We start from the raw sequence: 16,658 nt of genomic DNA, 5'->3' as shown, positions 1-16,658 counted from the left end.
CCATCCCAAAACCTTTCCGTGAAGGAAACTCACAGCTACCAATAGTGACTGTGGAGGGGCAAACATTTCAGTCACAAGGCCACAAGTGCTAATCAGCAGGCGTGCAGAAAGAAGAGAACAAAGTCCTGCCCACAGTTAATGACTCTTAACATTCAGGAGAAAGATACAGTGAGTAAAAGGACTGGAGGATGATGATATCTAATGGAAAAATGGAACAGGTGATGGAGCCAACAAACCCTTTGCACTAGGACAGAATTTAGGAGGAATAGTTTGAGTACTCCTGTCCTTACAAAACAATCTTCCCTTGACTAAGCACCATTTGTCTTGCCTACGATTTTCCTTTGCCAACCAAATAAAGCATCTCTGGGTTCTGTGTCCACAGTGACACCAGCAGGAGAAGAGAAATGCAAGGGCCATGCTGTAATTTCTCCTTTGGCATACTCAGCTCCCTCCAAGATGTTGCTTTTCCTTATTCTAACCTCTTTCTTCCCCCAATTCCCTTCTTTGAGTGTAAAAAAAAAATAATTTCTCTTATTTGCCTGAAGAGCGTTCATTGACTTTACCCAATTTCCAAACACTTCTTTCTAGAATCAGGGTCTGGTTGCTATGGAAGCTAAAAATCAAAACTCCACTTACAGCACATAGGATGTTTTTCCCCCAACAATTACAAAAAGAACTGTACTATGTGAGCTCCCTTATCTATCTTCACAAATAAACTGCATATGATGTTTTGAATTGACCTAAACAACTGGGAAAAAAAAAAATCCTAATCCATTTTCAACATTTTCTCCTCCATGCAAAGTACAACACCATAGGACTTAAAGAAAAACCTTTCAGCCTTGAGCATAAAATTAATAAAAATTAGTGTTACAATATACAACGAGCATTATAACTTTATAATTTCTTGTAAGGCACTTAAACTTTAACGCCACACAAATCAAAAGTAAATGTAAAAGTTAGAATGGATGAGCTGAAGAGCATTTTGCTGTAAATGTGTAAAAGCATAAATGGAAGACCCATTAACTCAATCTTATGCCAGGATATATAAATAACATTCCAAACGCTGAAGAGGCTTTTTTCCCCCCACCTTCTATAAGACTCTCCAAAATATACAGGACTTATTTAAGTGCATGAGCCCTGCACAAAGGGCTGACCTGACTATTCGCGTCCCAATAATAGCCTAGAAGCTCCACTGGGAAGAATCTTGTGGATAAATCACTTTCATGTCTGCAGAAATTTAAAACTGATAAAGAATCTTCACTTTATTTCATACAATGGGGAAAGGGAAGAAAACACTAAAAATTCAGCACCATTTTCCTCCTCATTAACTTTTTAATTTTGAGACAGTAATTAATAATGTAGTATTATTATTGTTCTTCATTATATTCCCACTGACTGAAGCATTTTCATGTTGTTTCAACTGAAAGTTCAACCTTCACTTTCAGATTCTTTGATAAGTTTAAATGTAGCAAAACACAGACAAGGTAGCTTAGTCATGAACTTAAGTTGATCTGAATTGCCTCAGAACCATATTCTTAAATTCATCAGCTTCCATACGGATCCCAACAGTTGCTGATGTTCCCCCACCTTGACTTCCTCCTGGACTGATACCTTTATACATGCTGTATGGATTACCCTTCCTTGCTTATTATACAGTAAGATCTAACAAAATTGAAGGTAGAAGTTTTTGAGCAAGAGCTGGCTGAACACACAGGTGAGAAAATTTACAGATCAATGATGTCTATTTCAAGAACGGAGGTTTGAGAGGCAACTTGTGAAAAAACTTCCTGTAAAGCTGCCTGTACTAATTCTTGCGGCACTCTCAATACATACAAGTTATCCAAACCAAACAGTTAAAGTGGAAATTCTGCACCAGGTTCAAAAGTGGTCACTGGGAAAAAAATTCTGCAATGGAGCTTTCACTCCAGCGGGATACCTTAACTAGTGAGTACTTTTGTCCAGGGCATGAGACTTTTTAGGGTGCTTGAGAGATGCCTTTATTAAGGGCCTAAGGAGGAATTGGTAAGTCTTCCCCTTCTAGAAGATAAAATAAGATGATAATAAACAGTATATGCTGCTTCTGCCCACTGCAAACACTAAAGCAATTTTTTTCATTCCAACCGGGCAAGTATCCAGATAATAAGGAACACAGTTATAAGAAACTAATAATTAAAAGATAGCTTACATACAAATATACTGGGGGGGGGGGGGGGGGGGGGGGAAGTGTGGCACATTTGCATTTAGCAACAGAAGATCTCAGTTTTAGTTATTTCTGCATGTGAGATGATAACACATCTATCCACAGACCTTAAGCTGCTCATCCACAACTCTTGTGACTTCTCCAGCCATGGATTCAAGCGTCTCTTGGATTGGATTGGAGAGTGAACCATTTGCTCCTGCCCAAGAAGCTCCACCAAGGTGATATAGATTTGGTAAGAGCTGTAAGACAGAAAGAATGTATTCAGAAAATAGGCTCATCACTACCTGTCTTCAAATCCAGACAAATAGGAGGAAATCTCTCTGTTAAATTGAAATCTTTATAAATCAGAATTATTTTGTCACTTTAAATACTACCTACAGCTGATCATCTGAAGAAAATACTCTTTTGTGACACATTGTTATTTTAACTCCCCCAAAAGAGAAAAGCTGCAAGCACACACCGAACTGCTATCAGTATTACCAGCATGCTGGGAAAGGCTTACTGTTTTCGAGTTCTTAGCATCCCGCATAAGCCGTTCTGCAGATTTGACATCTTCCTGTACAGCATCCACACCACAGTTTCTTAAAGAGTTAAGATGATCTTGCACTTTTACACATATTCTGTCAATCATCTACTTAGAAAAGAAATAAAAAAGATAAAACATCAGAATGCTGGTCCAACACAAACCGAATTCAATCCAGGTAGCAAATCAATAGTAGCATGGTGAGATTTGTAGTGACAATATAACAATCCGGAAATGCATGATCAGAGCTTGGAGGTATATCAATGCTACTGAAGGAAAGCATTATACCTCATAAAGACACACCTAAACATTGGAAAAACAAATACTTCCTTACCATTTAAAAAAATCCTTTGGAATATTACCCCCACAATTACCTCCAGGATAACTGCAAATAACCAAGAAGTTATCCAGTTCAAGTGTTGTTCTGTTTTATGGAGCAAGTTTAATGCTGAAAACGTTGTCGATATATTTAACACTTAGCTCTGAAGGTCCCTGAATTGTTAAGAAGTTCAGACAGTAAAAGAAAGCTCTGTCACTATCAATTCAACAAACACCAATAGAGATTTCTGCTGTCTAAGCAAAATGCAATTGCACAGGCTTCTGGGATATTCTTTCAAAATATAAATATTCCTAATTGCAAGGGAACTATAACTACCAAAGCAGAAGCTTCCATCAGACCTTTCACCATGGGATAAACTGAACTTAATCTGTATCTGCAACACAATTCATTCAACATGCTGCAAATACAGGGCAGGTGGTATATCTGTATCCTTACAAGACAAACCAATAAGAACGCCTGACATAGAGTCAGTTTTGATTAAGATATACAGGGCAGGGAGATATAATAGTTAAAAGTCTTTATCAGCTCACATAGCATTCATTAGAACTGGCTATTTGACATTTTGAAGCAACATCTGAGTGCACGTGTCATCATCATATAAAGTCTAGAGTTCTAGCATCTTATATCATTAGCAATGAGAACTGAAATAATTTCACAGCATGCTCCTTTTCTGTTCCACATGGCTCTTCCTCTTCAAAGGGTTTTGGGTGGGTTTTTTTTTTATATAAGTACAAAAAGCTAATTAATTATTAGACAGTGGAAAGTCTCATTGGGACATCTGGACTAAAAGAAAAAAACACTCTGGGAATAATAATGCAATTCCGCCATACTAACTACAGAATCTTTTCCAGCTCTCTTTTAAAACTGTTTTTAAAATCCATCCTTATTGTACACAATTTAATATAGAAATGAGTAATTTTACTCTACTTTAAAAATAACAATAAATTACATTTACTGAAACCTGATGTGCGTGTGGTTGTTGGAGAAAAGCATGACTAAAACCACCAAGCTATAAAAGAATCTAAACTTAATTCACATGGAGATTATTAACTTGGGAAAAAAAGGTGGCACTGGAACAGATAAATTACTAAAATAAAATAAAGTGATGCTGCTCTTGCAGTTTTTAGTGCCAGTACACCTCCACGTACAATTTCCTCTACTGAGAGGTTAGATTATAATTTCAGATTCCAGTAATAAAACTCTGTTCCATTAAATTTTAATAACACAGATAGAAAAAGGCCACTTTGAATTAAGATTCACCAAAAAAATAATGCAGAAAACAAAGAGAAATTTCATTGGCTCAGGTCAGATATTCCTCTTCTGTTTGCTGGAGTCTCCCATTTGCATGGGAACACAACTGGTGCAAACAAACATGGAAGTAAATTTAAAACAAAGGCTGTGACAAGTTTTATTCTGCTTACACCACCTTGCTTCAGTGCTGTACTGGAGCTGAAAACAGTCCTGAGGGGTACTGGCAAGAAAGGTGCTAGAACAGAGAGAATGGTAAGCTACCACAGAAAATGCTTGTAGTCCTCTGAAGAGAAAGAAAAAAAAAATCCCAGAACAACACGTGGCATTTAGGAAACCTGGAAGTGGTTGACAAAACACAACAGCTTCCCAGCTTCAAGCAATATTTTGGGCTGTGTTAGTCAGGAAGGCTTTTCAGCTGTCCAGACTATAAAAGAACACGGAAGACTTCTACCTTCCTTTGCTCACCCCCTCTAAGTAAAGCTTCCCATGACACCCACAGTTCTGAAGGTGTAAAGTAGACGATGACTTACTCTCTAAGGCTATTTGCTCTGGTAGTACTTAAGGGCATGTTTACATGGTTGCTCAGTGCTTGGCAGAGAGACTGGAACTGACTCAGACACCAGAACTGGCAAAGCCTTATGATGATGCTTGTCACACTGCGGAAAAGTCAGACTCCTAAGCATGAATGAACTAAACTGTTCCTGGTTCCAACAGTAGTTCACCCAGAAATAGCTTAGGTCTTTCTCTACACAGTACTACTATACATAAGACCTCCCTCTCACAAAAGCTTTTTTTCCTTCCAAAAATATTACCGTTGATAATTATTGTTTCTTGAGAAACAAAGTACCACCCACAAGGCAAATCTTGCTTTAAGCTACTCTGACAGAATGAGAGAGAACTCTGTCCCCAGGCAGATTTTAGACACCGAGAAGTACCAGTAAGGAACAAGTTCTCACCTGCTGAGTGGTACTAGTGACAATGCCTTGCTGCAGCCGGTACGCTTGCTCCTGCAGGTACTTTCTGGTCTCGTGATTACGAAGCAAGTAGTTTTCTATCTAAAAAACAAAGCCAGATTAGGAAACTAATTTGACTGTCCACATTGTAATTTGCTTTCAATTTTGCTGCCATATCAGAAATGGGGACTGACAGGAAAAACTGCCTAAGTATTTGTTTGTTATCTGCGAACGTTATTCTGCATGTCTCAATGCTTAATAATCACATTAGCAAATATTCATTCCCTCACAGACGAGTGAAACATCATTAAACACTATGCTTTTGCCACTGTTTTCTGAATTAGTCTTCTATTTTGAACAATTTACTAAGTGACGCTGACAAAGGAGTAGATGCAGGTTTAAGAAATATTTGAAGGGACTCTATCCATAAAGTGTTGTTGCAGAGACCATGATGACACAAGATAGTTGATTCATTTCTTTTAGATGCATTCGGCCCACTGTAAAGACACAGATTTAAATAGCAGTATGGTCTGGAAAGAAGATAAAATATCTGTAAGTGCCTAACTGATACAGGAGCCTCAGTTCAAAAGTTACTTATGGCTAAGCAGTACGTAAGTGCTCTTCAAAGACAAGTGATTCCTACCCACAGCTGTTGGTTACAGCCCACCACACTATCACCAGCAGTAAACACCTACCATCAGCCAGCTTAAAGGCACATAGAGTAACTCCCTAACCTGGCTCTATCGAACTTAGTCAAGTCAAAAAACCCTACTAGTAAACTGTTTAATGGTCAAAGGTGATGGATCTGGTCTGAAAGGAAGAGAGGGGAAAAGGACAGATGGAGCGGCCAGCACATTGTGAGGCAGAGACTAACAGGGACTGATGGCCACCTCTAAACCTGCATCAGCAGCAAGAACTGGAACAGTCTGACCATGCCCCACAGTAATGCAGGGTTTATCGAGTTTGCCCACACTGTAAGTAAAGCTTGCTGCAAAGATAGCAGAGCTCAGGAGGTTAGCTACTATGTTCATCTGGTGCTGGACCAGGGCCAGAAGCACCCTCATTGTACTCAAGCCATGGTGCGCTGAAGCTTATGGACTGTCCCGAGACATTAGTCAGTTCATGTGTTCCTGCACTGGGCACAACAGCTCAGTCCATGCGGGCAGGCGTTCCTGCATGCATGGAATTAGCTGTGTTCATGGAATTAGCTGCGTTCACAGCACCACTCCAGAAACTGTTACCTTTTTTTGGAGAGAACTTCCTTGTGTTGTGTAAAGAAAGCTTGAACCACACATGTTAAAACAAACTCAGGGCCAAACAGTTTTAGCAACTTTGAAATTAATAAAAGAAAATGCTTTTTGTACATAATGCCTAATTAACACATAGAATTTAAATCCCTATGGCCAGAAGCGTCACAATATTTTTTTCAGAGATGCATCTATTGTTCTAGATATGAACCTATCTACAATTATATTAAACGAGATGTAAGAAATATGTCCATCCCCCATGATTCTCATTTTTTAAAGCAGAATTTAGATCATTTTCATGGATCAAAGAAAAAGGCACTAACTAAAAGCACTTTTCCCTGTGAGAATCACTTTACTGAAAATTTCTTTACTAATAAGGATCATAGACATTTGCTTTTTAATCACTGTTATATGTAAGAACTATTTATAAGTTTTTTATGACCTCACTGTGGCTGAAGAAAAACTACTCATTAAAGAAATGTGAACTGTATGGTTTCTGATTGAGCAGGAGGCTCATTTGGAGCTTGCAAGATTTAACTAGATTAAAATTCAGCTGGGAATTTTGTAACTCATGCAAGTGGAACAGCTACAGATACTGTCAACACCTCTTCCAAAAGAACATGTTGGTGCAGTTGTTTGTTTAGGGCAACACAGTGTGTGAATTTTATATGTACAATATAAAACACAGGCAGTAAATGTTTTTATTCTCCCCCAAATTAAAGAGCATCTTTTGTCTTGTACAGCACTGACTGCACTTTTTATGCCAAAATAAAAACCATGTACCAATAATTCTAACGCATATGGAAATACACACAAGCACATATGTAACAAACATGCCAGTTTCTAACTCTCCTTTCCATAGTTATGCATACAGCAATACAAGGTCTTGCTTGCACTTATTTAGTTATGACTTTTTGATACTACACCACTGGATTCCATCACCCTTCACTCCAACCATTCTTTGGAATAAAAGGCCTTATATGTTCTAGCAGCACTTGATTATCACATATATGCCCATGCAAATCAAACAATCAATGAATCTAGCCTAGAATTCTTACTCAGCCAAGCATGAAATTACAGCCATTGAAAATTATTAATTTTAGTGGTTTTGTTTCTGTATGTTGGTGGTATATGCAATACCTTTTGCAGTGCCTCTTCTGTTTTCTCAGGGTTTGTTTTGAGTGCTTGGGAAGCATCATTCATCGGTATAGGCATGAATCTCAAAGTATAATTCCTAAAGAAAAATAAAATATTTTTTAATAGTAAAAGTTAACCTAATTACTGTACCCCTTTATGAAGAATAAACTAGAAGGGAGAAATAAGATGCATCTAGCTTGTCCATGGAAGGTACCAAGAATGTATTTTTCACATTTGTAAGTGGACTAACTGGAGGCAGGCATGCTCCTTTTTGCTGCTAATTCTTCTTTGCCACTAGATAGAGGTGGAGATTTTGAAAAGCAAAAAATGCAGTTAAGTGGCCAGTGGCTGTCAATTAAAGGCCTAGCTGTCCTCTGTACCTTTGCGCACAAGGTTAGATTACTTTTTCCTATATCAAAACAGAACAGGGAGTGTCAGTGCCTGCTGGCAATTCTATCAGATATAACTCTAAATGGAAATAGTCAGTAGCAGATAAATAGCGACTAAGACACTGAGTTTTGAAAATTGACTATTTAATAACTTCTTGTGTTTACAACAATTTTAAGATGCTGAATTTTTAATAAAGCTGACAAAACAAGCACAGCATCTCCACATTGCTTTATGCAAACAATCATTCCCTGCATTTTACTTATCTGTTTGCAAAATATTTCTGTAGCTTTGTTCATCTGCTGCAATATGAGAATAAAGATACAGTTTTGGTCTTGAGTCAAAATTGTATTTAAACTCTGAGAACATAAACTGGCTAGCATGACACAGTTAAACCTAAAATGCTACATGCAGTGGTATGTCCCCACACCTTCAGATTTGAATAAATGAAAACAAAAAGAGCAGGAAGTTCTTAAAACCTGGAAATTATTCTTCCTATTTTCAATTAGCCTTAATTTCCTGCAAACATCTCTTCCTCCTCCTTCAGCTGTCTGCAAACATCCCACTAACCGTCTGTTCCTATTCCATCCAGAGCTACATAAATATGGTTGGAACCATCTATTTTTGAGCACTTAAAAGTTGACAATTTCAGTTGAGTCAACTCCATTGACTTCAATGGACCCATCCTTCACTAAATGCGCTAACTCCAACAGCAGATACCTTAACTACTGTGAAACTCCAAGGTTCTTTCACTTCTTCTCCCACCAGTTGCTTAGCCACATGAAACACCACTCTCTGAAGGACAGCAGTCTTTTGAACTGCCAAACTCACTGATTTCTCATTGATACTACCCAACATTTTACCTTAAATGATAATGGAAGAGTTCTATGTTTCTTCCCCAACGTAAACATGGCGATATATAGCTGTCAGTGGCAGGCAGTTACTCACATTGAGTCAGCAAGGTCCCTTTCCTTCCACAGTGTCCAACTGCCTACTGTATCACAGCTGGAAAATTAACTTTTCTTTCTAGTTGTCTTATCCTTCAAAAGTACTGTGCCTACAATACAGGCCCTGTTATGTGTCCTCATGTAACACTAAACAGCAAATAATTGGCTGTCCACCAGCATGGGACGATTTTTAAATGTCAAAGATACTGAGCTCAAAGACAGATAATAATTACAGAACTTGCTGATTGCCTGACTACTGCCTGGCAGGTGGGGTATTTATTTAGTTAAAAAGAAACAAAGGTAAATTTCTAAGAATCTCTGCAGCTGTTTGACATTTAATGCATCACATTCATTGAAATCTATAATTGCCAGTTCTCATGCTAGTAATTACATGCTAAATTCAATTTAGTCAAAGGCTTAGTGCACCCTCCCTCACACACACAGACACACGCACACAGAAAGGGGAGAAAATGAAAGGCAAGGAGATATCATGGACACACAGTCACAGAGGCAGAACTTTAGAAGACCACTACCCTCAGGAAGGCTCTGTACTTGGTTTCCTTCCAGACAGACAGCATTGTATCAGAATGCTACTTTATTTTCATCTAAGAATTAACCAGCTCTTAGGGGCAAAAAAATTCAACTTTGATCATCAGAGCAACATTTATCTTCACAGTTCGTTTTTCTCCGTTTCTTAAGTCTAAAATATTCCTCCATTCTTCTTTTTAGTAACACTCCACTTGTTTCTTGTAATGGAGTATGTTTCTCTACCAACTCAATAATCCAGTAATTTCACAACACATTAATACTCTCAGCAAAATACCTATATTTAAAGGATGTTAAATTTTGGAGAGGCCCTTAGAGACTGGAAAAAATGTGTGAGAAACCTCGTGTCTCTCCCTCTACATACAGCATGTGTGACAACAACCCTACATTTCATCACGTGTTATTTCCCTTGTAGTAACTTCTGCTCTATTCATGACAAACACTCTCTGCTGCAGAGCAATGATTTTACTGCCTTTTTTTCAAAAACAGGAATAAGATCATCTGTTTTGCAGGCTTGGGTATGTGAATTTCATGTCACTGCAAATGTCTCTAGAAAATCCCAGTATTTCCCATCAGATTTTAGAACCTGCGTTATTTCTTCAGTCTCTCCATACAGGAAAAAAAAAATATTCTAGAAATGAATATGGGGTAATACTGTACAGTTCTACAACAGAGTGGGCTCTAGGCTGCAAAGCACACGCTTACTTTCACATCAAAATCACTGAGATACAAAACCCTGTTTAACAGACAGGTTGAACAGGATGTCCACTGTTCTCATGTGCTCTCCCGAACTGACACCTGTACTGGACTCCACAGAAGATCCTCTCAGCATCTCATGTTGGCTGGCTGGGACACCCGTAGGGCAAGTCTGCCAACAGCCAAGCTCCTGGAATTCCCTTGCAGGAACAACATTTTCACACAACTTTAAGCAGATGAAGAAAAGCTGGGAGAAGGGGAAAAAAAACAATCTTCGGATTACTTCAGATCCCTCCCAATTCTCCTCAGCCTCCTCATCATACTATGAAAGCCTAGCTTTCTTCTTTTTTGTGGTTTACTATATGACTATTTTCCTTAAGAACAAAATGAAACCAACACACACAAGAGACACACCCCCAAGCATCTTCAGCATATTTCATTCCATTTTGAGCAACAATTCTTTTCTACAGAATAGTGATGATTTCATTATTTTTAAGAAACATACAGTGCAAGATGTTCTCAATGTCTTTGAGATAGATTGTTTAAAGGCTAATTGTTGTCAGCCAATATTGACAGTCCGTCTCTTGCAAGTTTAAACCTTTGTTGCTTGTGGCTTAGTTTGTGATATTATCAATGGTTTAACAATTTTAAAATGTTAGAGGAGACGTAAAATGACCTCAGCTACCAAGCTAAATAAAAGAGATGTCGCTTCAACAAAGTGCAATGTCACACAATTATCTGTAGCATTTCTTTTTTTTTCCTGCTTAGATGATTTGCTTTTGCCTTAGGATTTCCCCCTCCTTTCTATTTACTTATCCAAGCACTTCAGAACAGAAAAGTAAAGTTGATGCTAACCAAAAAATACGTGTATTTTCTTTTCTACCAGACTTTCTCATAAATGTACACGCTATTGCTCTCTAAAAGAGAAATGTCTGCAAGCTGACAAATAACCTTTGCAAGTTATTATTCACTACTATCAATGGAATCACTGCAAGATGATTTGCTTAATTATACTTAATTTATATAATCTCCCCCATCAGTGCAACTGAATTAATTTTGAAACCAAGTATATAAACTACAACAGTTTCATAAAACAAGTAACTTCATAAGCTCTAGCCTCATGACCGCTCCGAGGGTTAAGATACTCCCCAAAGTAGTTATACAGTTTTGCAAGACATCTTGTCCAGAAACTAGCAATTGTACGTTACCTTCATGTTCTAAAGAGAGCCTTTGCTCCTCTCTGAGGAATTTAATGACGTGAAACAACTGCAACTGCTGCTTAATTTAAATCTGTAATTTTTCCCTCTTAAGAAAAGTAATAACATATAGAGAAACGTAATGGAGATTGAGAGAGATGAAAGTCATTTAGCATCTTTCACTGGTAATGGCCCCAACTGTGAGTAAGCTCAGGGAAGCAAAATGACCCAGACCACAGTGATTATGATGAACTACTTCAGTTTCTGAGATCATCACTATTAGTTTCAACTTGCTGGGGGAAAGAAAAACAAGTCAGACCACAAAGGCATGCTTCAGTAATTTTGTGTTATTATATACAGCTTCATTCACTGACTTAGAGTAGAAGTTCTGCATGCTATCAACACAGGAGAATAAAGAAAAGGGAAAATATTCTCAAATTCAGAATTTTAACTCCAACAGCAGAACTCAATGGCCTTAATTCTGACAGCAGAGTATGGCTGAAAGAGCCACAGAGCCTCTTCCCATCCTTTTGAAGGATGTGAAATCATACATTTTCCTTTACATTAAGCACCCTGATGCTTAAAATTGAGAGCACTCAGCATCTTCAAATCATACTGACTGTGGTGAGAACTGAAGCCGCTCAGATCATTCTGGATCTAAGTCTTCATCAGTCATTCAGCTGCTTGAGAACTTACTTTTCCAGTGCCACAGCTATGTCCTGGAAGCCCTGTGCAGTGATGTTATTCTTGTCCCATATTACAGTTCTGAGAGGTGGGGGGGAAAGAAAGAAAGAAAAAAGAAAATGGTGAACAAAAACCACCGAATAAATCTATTTTGAAACTTTGCATACTGAAATAACACAGCACTGTACGATCAAAATTGTATAGTGGAAGGCAACATTTTAAAAACCTGTCTTTAGTTATATGCTAAAACCTTGAAATGACAGAAGTTAGGGGCAAAAATACTACAAAATTCAGTTTCCCTTTCTTTAAAGGGGACTCTGTACTATTTTTTTCATCATTAACATGAAAACATAACTTTTCTAAAATACAGTTAATAGAAAGATTTGGAGATAAAATTCCAGCTTTTTCCAGGAATAGCATCAAAAATAAAGTTCAAATGTCTGCTTTGCAAGCCCACACTGAAAAACATGAAAATTGCAGTAAGTGATCAATCTCTGATCTACATAGGCTACAGTTATAGAAAAAGGTATTTAAAAAATTTATGCTGATTGGTGGTCAAAATTTGCGGGCTAGTGTATATTCAATCCTGTACATCACACAGTTCCTGTGATTCCACATGCAACATAACTAGCTGCCAGTATAAGCCATTAGGTTAGGTGCATAAATTGCAGCTCTTTTGAATACACAATAGTGATAAGAGGGATCAAGCCTTCCCCCTCTTCCCCCAGTTTAGACAACTCAAGCAGAATGCCTGGCAATTTGCGAACACATGTTCAAAGATCTCATTAGTAGTCAGAAGAGACAGTCAAGTGGATAAATCTTGCTTGTGCAAGAGCATTAGTTGTAGCTGTTCCTAAAAAAAGGCACAAACCCAAAGATTTCTGGTGTGAAAGTAAAAAAAAAAAAAGATAGATGGCAGGGTTTCACAGGTATTGACACCCTTCTGCTGTTGCAGAATTATCCCTTTGTTTTTTAGATGGAAAGATAGAGGTAAGGAAGAGAAGAAGAGAGATTCTACACCCACTCTGCAAAGATCAGATATGCTTAGGGTCAAATCTTGGATATTTTTGTCATTGGAAAGTGTGTTTATATTTCTTTCCCGATGTGATTTTGTAACATTTTAAGCAGAGACAGTTACCATTGCATTATTCAGTTTGTAATCACACCACAGACTGTGGTGACATTATGTCAACTGTGACATTCAGCGTACTGTGGAACACTTCAGTCCGCCATCCTGAAAGCTGTCAAGGCTTTATTTCTTCAGGTACTGTGGTCATTTCAGGTTAATACATTCAATAAACCTAAGCCAACTCTCCAGTGTTTTCCTGACCTTTTCTATATTCAGTTTGGGCATAGCAACACAAAGACCAGGTTCCCCACTTCTGAACAAAATAGCCAGGACTGTTTTGGGGAATTTCTTACCCTCCAGGGAACAAATGCTTGGAGACCAAGCACAAAGTGGTCTCTTCACACAGACAACACACTGAGGCAGGTTCATCTGCACAGTCTGACAAGAGGAGGAGCGAGGATTGTCTAATGACAGTGACATATTTAGAGGTCCCCATCCAGATTCATGCTGATTGAAGGTTTTATTGTTTGCTAATCACATGCTGGATAGAAAAAAAGTTATACTCTCAAGCCATCAGTGCCAGACATGTGCTAAAAAGCAGTGAAGTTGTTGGGCGGATGAAGTTGCAGAGAAGAGATGCCAAGGTCCATCAGTACTGTAGGTAGGGGCGAGGGGAAGGACGGATGGTCCATGCTGCTACCTATTCTGAATTCCACATGCTCTTAGTCCTCCTACAGACTGATACCCCAGAAGACAAAGAATAATATACTTCAGTTTTCCACCCAAGTACCAGAATTTTCTCTGCTGGGAAGGCCTCCAGTGGAAAAGAGAGAGCAGAAGAGAAGAGAGTGGCTAAGCACTGCAACAGGGTTCCCAGAGACAGCGTGGAAACCCTGTACTTGGAGATCTTCAAAACCTGCATAGACAAGGCCCTGAGGAACCTCATATAGCTTTAAAGTTGGCCCTGCTTTGAGAAGGACGTTGGATTAGATAACATCCAAAGTTCTATAACAAGGTAAATTTTTTTTTCTATGACTCTAGGAAATTTAGAGCTCTCTTGCTCCAACAAGAGATCTTTCTGTTTAAATTTAGAAAATATAATTTTCTCCAGTTTCAGTTATGGAAATGCTTTTGCAGAGAAAATTTGCTTCTCTTGTTTGTTCGGTTGGTTGGGTATTTTTAAGAAAAAAGGATGAGAATCTTTCCAAATGGAGATACTATAAAGTGGCTGTACCTAGAAGGGTTCTGAAGAGAAACAGCTTGAGAATAAGCCAACAACTTCAGTATTATTAAGCCATTCTATCTTTTACTGCAAATACGTTTCTCTTACCTGAGTTTGGTATTTATCTGCAGGGCTTTTGCCAGCATCTTTGCTCCCATATCTCCCATGGCATTTCCACTAATATCCACTTTTGTAAGAGAAGTATTGCTGCCCAAGGCATTAATAATGATGGTGACCTCTGTCTTCAGCTTGGAATCTGCGAGGGACAATGACTGCAGAGGCTGTGGAGCACAGAAAAGGCACTGATAACAGCAACTGATAATGCACTCGTTCCTCAAACATCAACCAAAAGAAGTTACAAGTTCCCCAAACTCTTGGAGACAGTGTTAAGTATCAAAGAGTTATTTCTGTGTTTGCTGCAGATCCTACAACACATGATAAACTGGGAGTCAACAACTTACGACACAGGTATCAAACACAAACACACACACAGATTAAGTTGCAACACCCTGAAAAAAAAAGTTTTTAAGCAACATTGCCTGCAGTTTCCTGTGTCCTATTAAGTACAGAATACAGCGGGAACCTGAAAAGAGGCAAGATAGCAACAACCAGCTTCACAAGACAACCTCTAGGGTCCAGTGGGTTTTGCTTAACCAGCATGCTTCCTTGCCAGTAAGAAATAAAAATATCTAGCACTCCCCTTCTCTCCCTCAGACTGAGAGCTTTATCCAAGATCATATTAGGATCTGAGACATTGTTAAAACAAAAACAATTCCTTTAAACTGTTTTATTATTGTTACTTTAACTTTAGAAGTGATTTTGCATATCTGTTCCTTCAAATAAGGGCATGGACATTTGGGAGGAAAGAGACAGAAAACTGTAGCAGGTCTGAAATTTAAAACAGTAAGAAGAGTATCTGTTAAAATGACTAAGTCAATGGATATTATTCACAGTGGTGTTCTGACATCTGTGACTGCAGTATCTTTATGTAACTTTATATATATATATATATACACACACACACTATGTTAAGCTGAAACTACTTTATTGGGCTCCTGCAAGTCACACTCTAAGCCTTAAGAAAACTTGTTTTAAAAATGCCTGTATTCCCTCCATTCTCAGTGTCCCAATACTCAAACTGCAGGAGCTCAAGAACTACAGTCTATCAATCATCATACCCTGTGGAGGTATTACAGCTGCCAAAATTGTGATTTATCTTTGCTGATGTACAATAACTCCACAAAACATTTCCCTTCCTCAAATGTGAGTTCATACAGAGGATTGCATTGTCATTATACACCCACTCAGGCATGTATTGGAGGATGAATTTTAGGACCCTAAAATCTCCAAATTGCCAGTATGGGAAAATCAACATCTTGTAAGGATGAACCATGGCACCTACATCAGATGCCTACAGCTTAGATTAATATAAATAAACCAACTGAACTGTGCACACCTTCCAGGGCCCAAGATGCTTGCATGGTACCTGCTACACATTGGGACTCTAGCCTCCAGACACCACTGGATTACAGTGATAACCAAAAAGCTTGCAACAATAAGAAATGCACTTATAAATGAGGAAATGTATAAAAATTTTAATTATAAACCTGCTGTGCCTCCTAAAGTCTAACAGTGACACAAGCCACATGCTGGTTTTATTTGAAATGGAAGGTATTAAATTACTATGTTAATGACCTTAATCTGTCTGTGTTTCCCTGTTTTATTACATTATGTACCCTAAAGAATATTAGCATCACATTAGAATGACATTTAGAGCTCTTGGCGCAAGTCTGAGAAGATCTCCTGCGACAGATTTGCAGAAAAGCAGCATCATGCAGCACTTGGAGAGAAATCGCCAATAAACTTGTGAAAGTGAAATTTCTTCTGTTTCTCATGTGTCATTTTAGAAAGGGTCATTCAAGTAACTTAGCTGGAAGTGCTGCCACCACATACATATTTTTCTAAACCTCAAATATCCTCCCAGGAAAGAATTTCTCACCTCTTACATTACAATACTCTGACAAAACCGTACGCGATTGAAATCGCTTTTATGCTGTGTTCTGCAAGGATTGATACCTATACATCATTACTACCACATAGGAAATATGCACATAGCACAGTAAAGCACCTGTAATATTAGCGGCATCTTTGAAGTGGCTGAACTGCTAGTTTTATCGCACAGCTATCCCTATCATTTACTCAATGAGCAAGAAGCAAAAACCTCTGGACTCAGTTGGTGCTCTGAATACAAACTACAATC

At 38.3% G+C, this 16,658-nt stretch overlaps 1 protein-coding gene across 1 annotated transcript in view; it reads right to left on the bottom strand.

Moving 5' to 3' along the window:
• Positions 1-16,658, bottom strand: part of CARMIL1 (capping protein regulator and myosin 1 linker 1) — a 200,810-nt gene that overhangs the window by 50,039 nt on the left and 134,113 nt on the right. The window contains exons 21-26 of the mRNA XM_059836225.1: positions 14,507-14,679; positions 12,120-12,188; positions 7,655-7,748; positions 5,271-5,369; positions 2,703-2,831; positions 2,308-2,439 (exon numbers count right to left, since the gene is read on the bottom strand). Coding sequence (XP_059692208.1) covers positions 2,308-2,439; positions 2,703-2,831; positions 5,271-5,369; positions 7,655-7,748; positions 12,120-12,188; positions 14,507-14,679 — 696 coding nt within the window. The remainder of the gene's footprint in view (positions 1-2,307; positions 2,440-2,702; positions 2,832-5,270; positions 5,370-7,654; positions 7,749-12,119; positions 12,189-14,506; positions 14,680-16,658) is intronic.

The sequence above is a fragment of the Gavia stellata genome, chromosome 3 (assembly GCF_030936135.1).
Source record: "Gavia stellata isolate bGavSte3 chromosome 3, bGavSte3.hap2, whole genome shotgun sequence".
Lineage (NCBI taxonomy): Eukaryota > Metazoa > Chordata > Aves > Gaviiformes > Gaviidae > Gavia > Gavia stellata.
The sequence above is the reverse complement of the archived record's forward strand: the minus strand, read 5'-3'. Positions and strand labels throughout refer to the sequence as shown.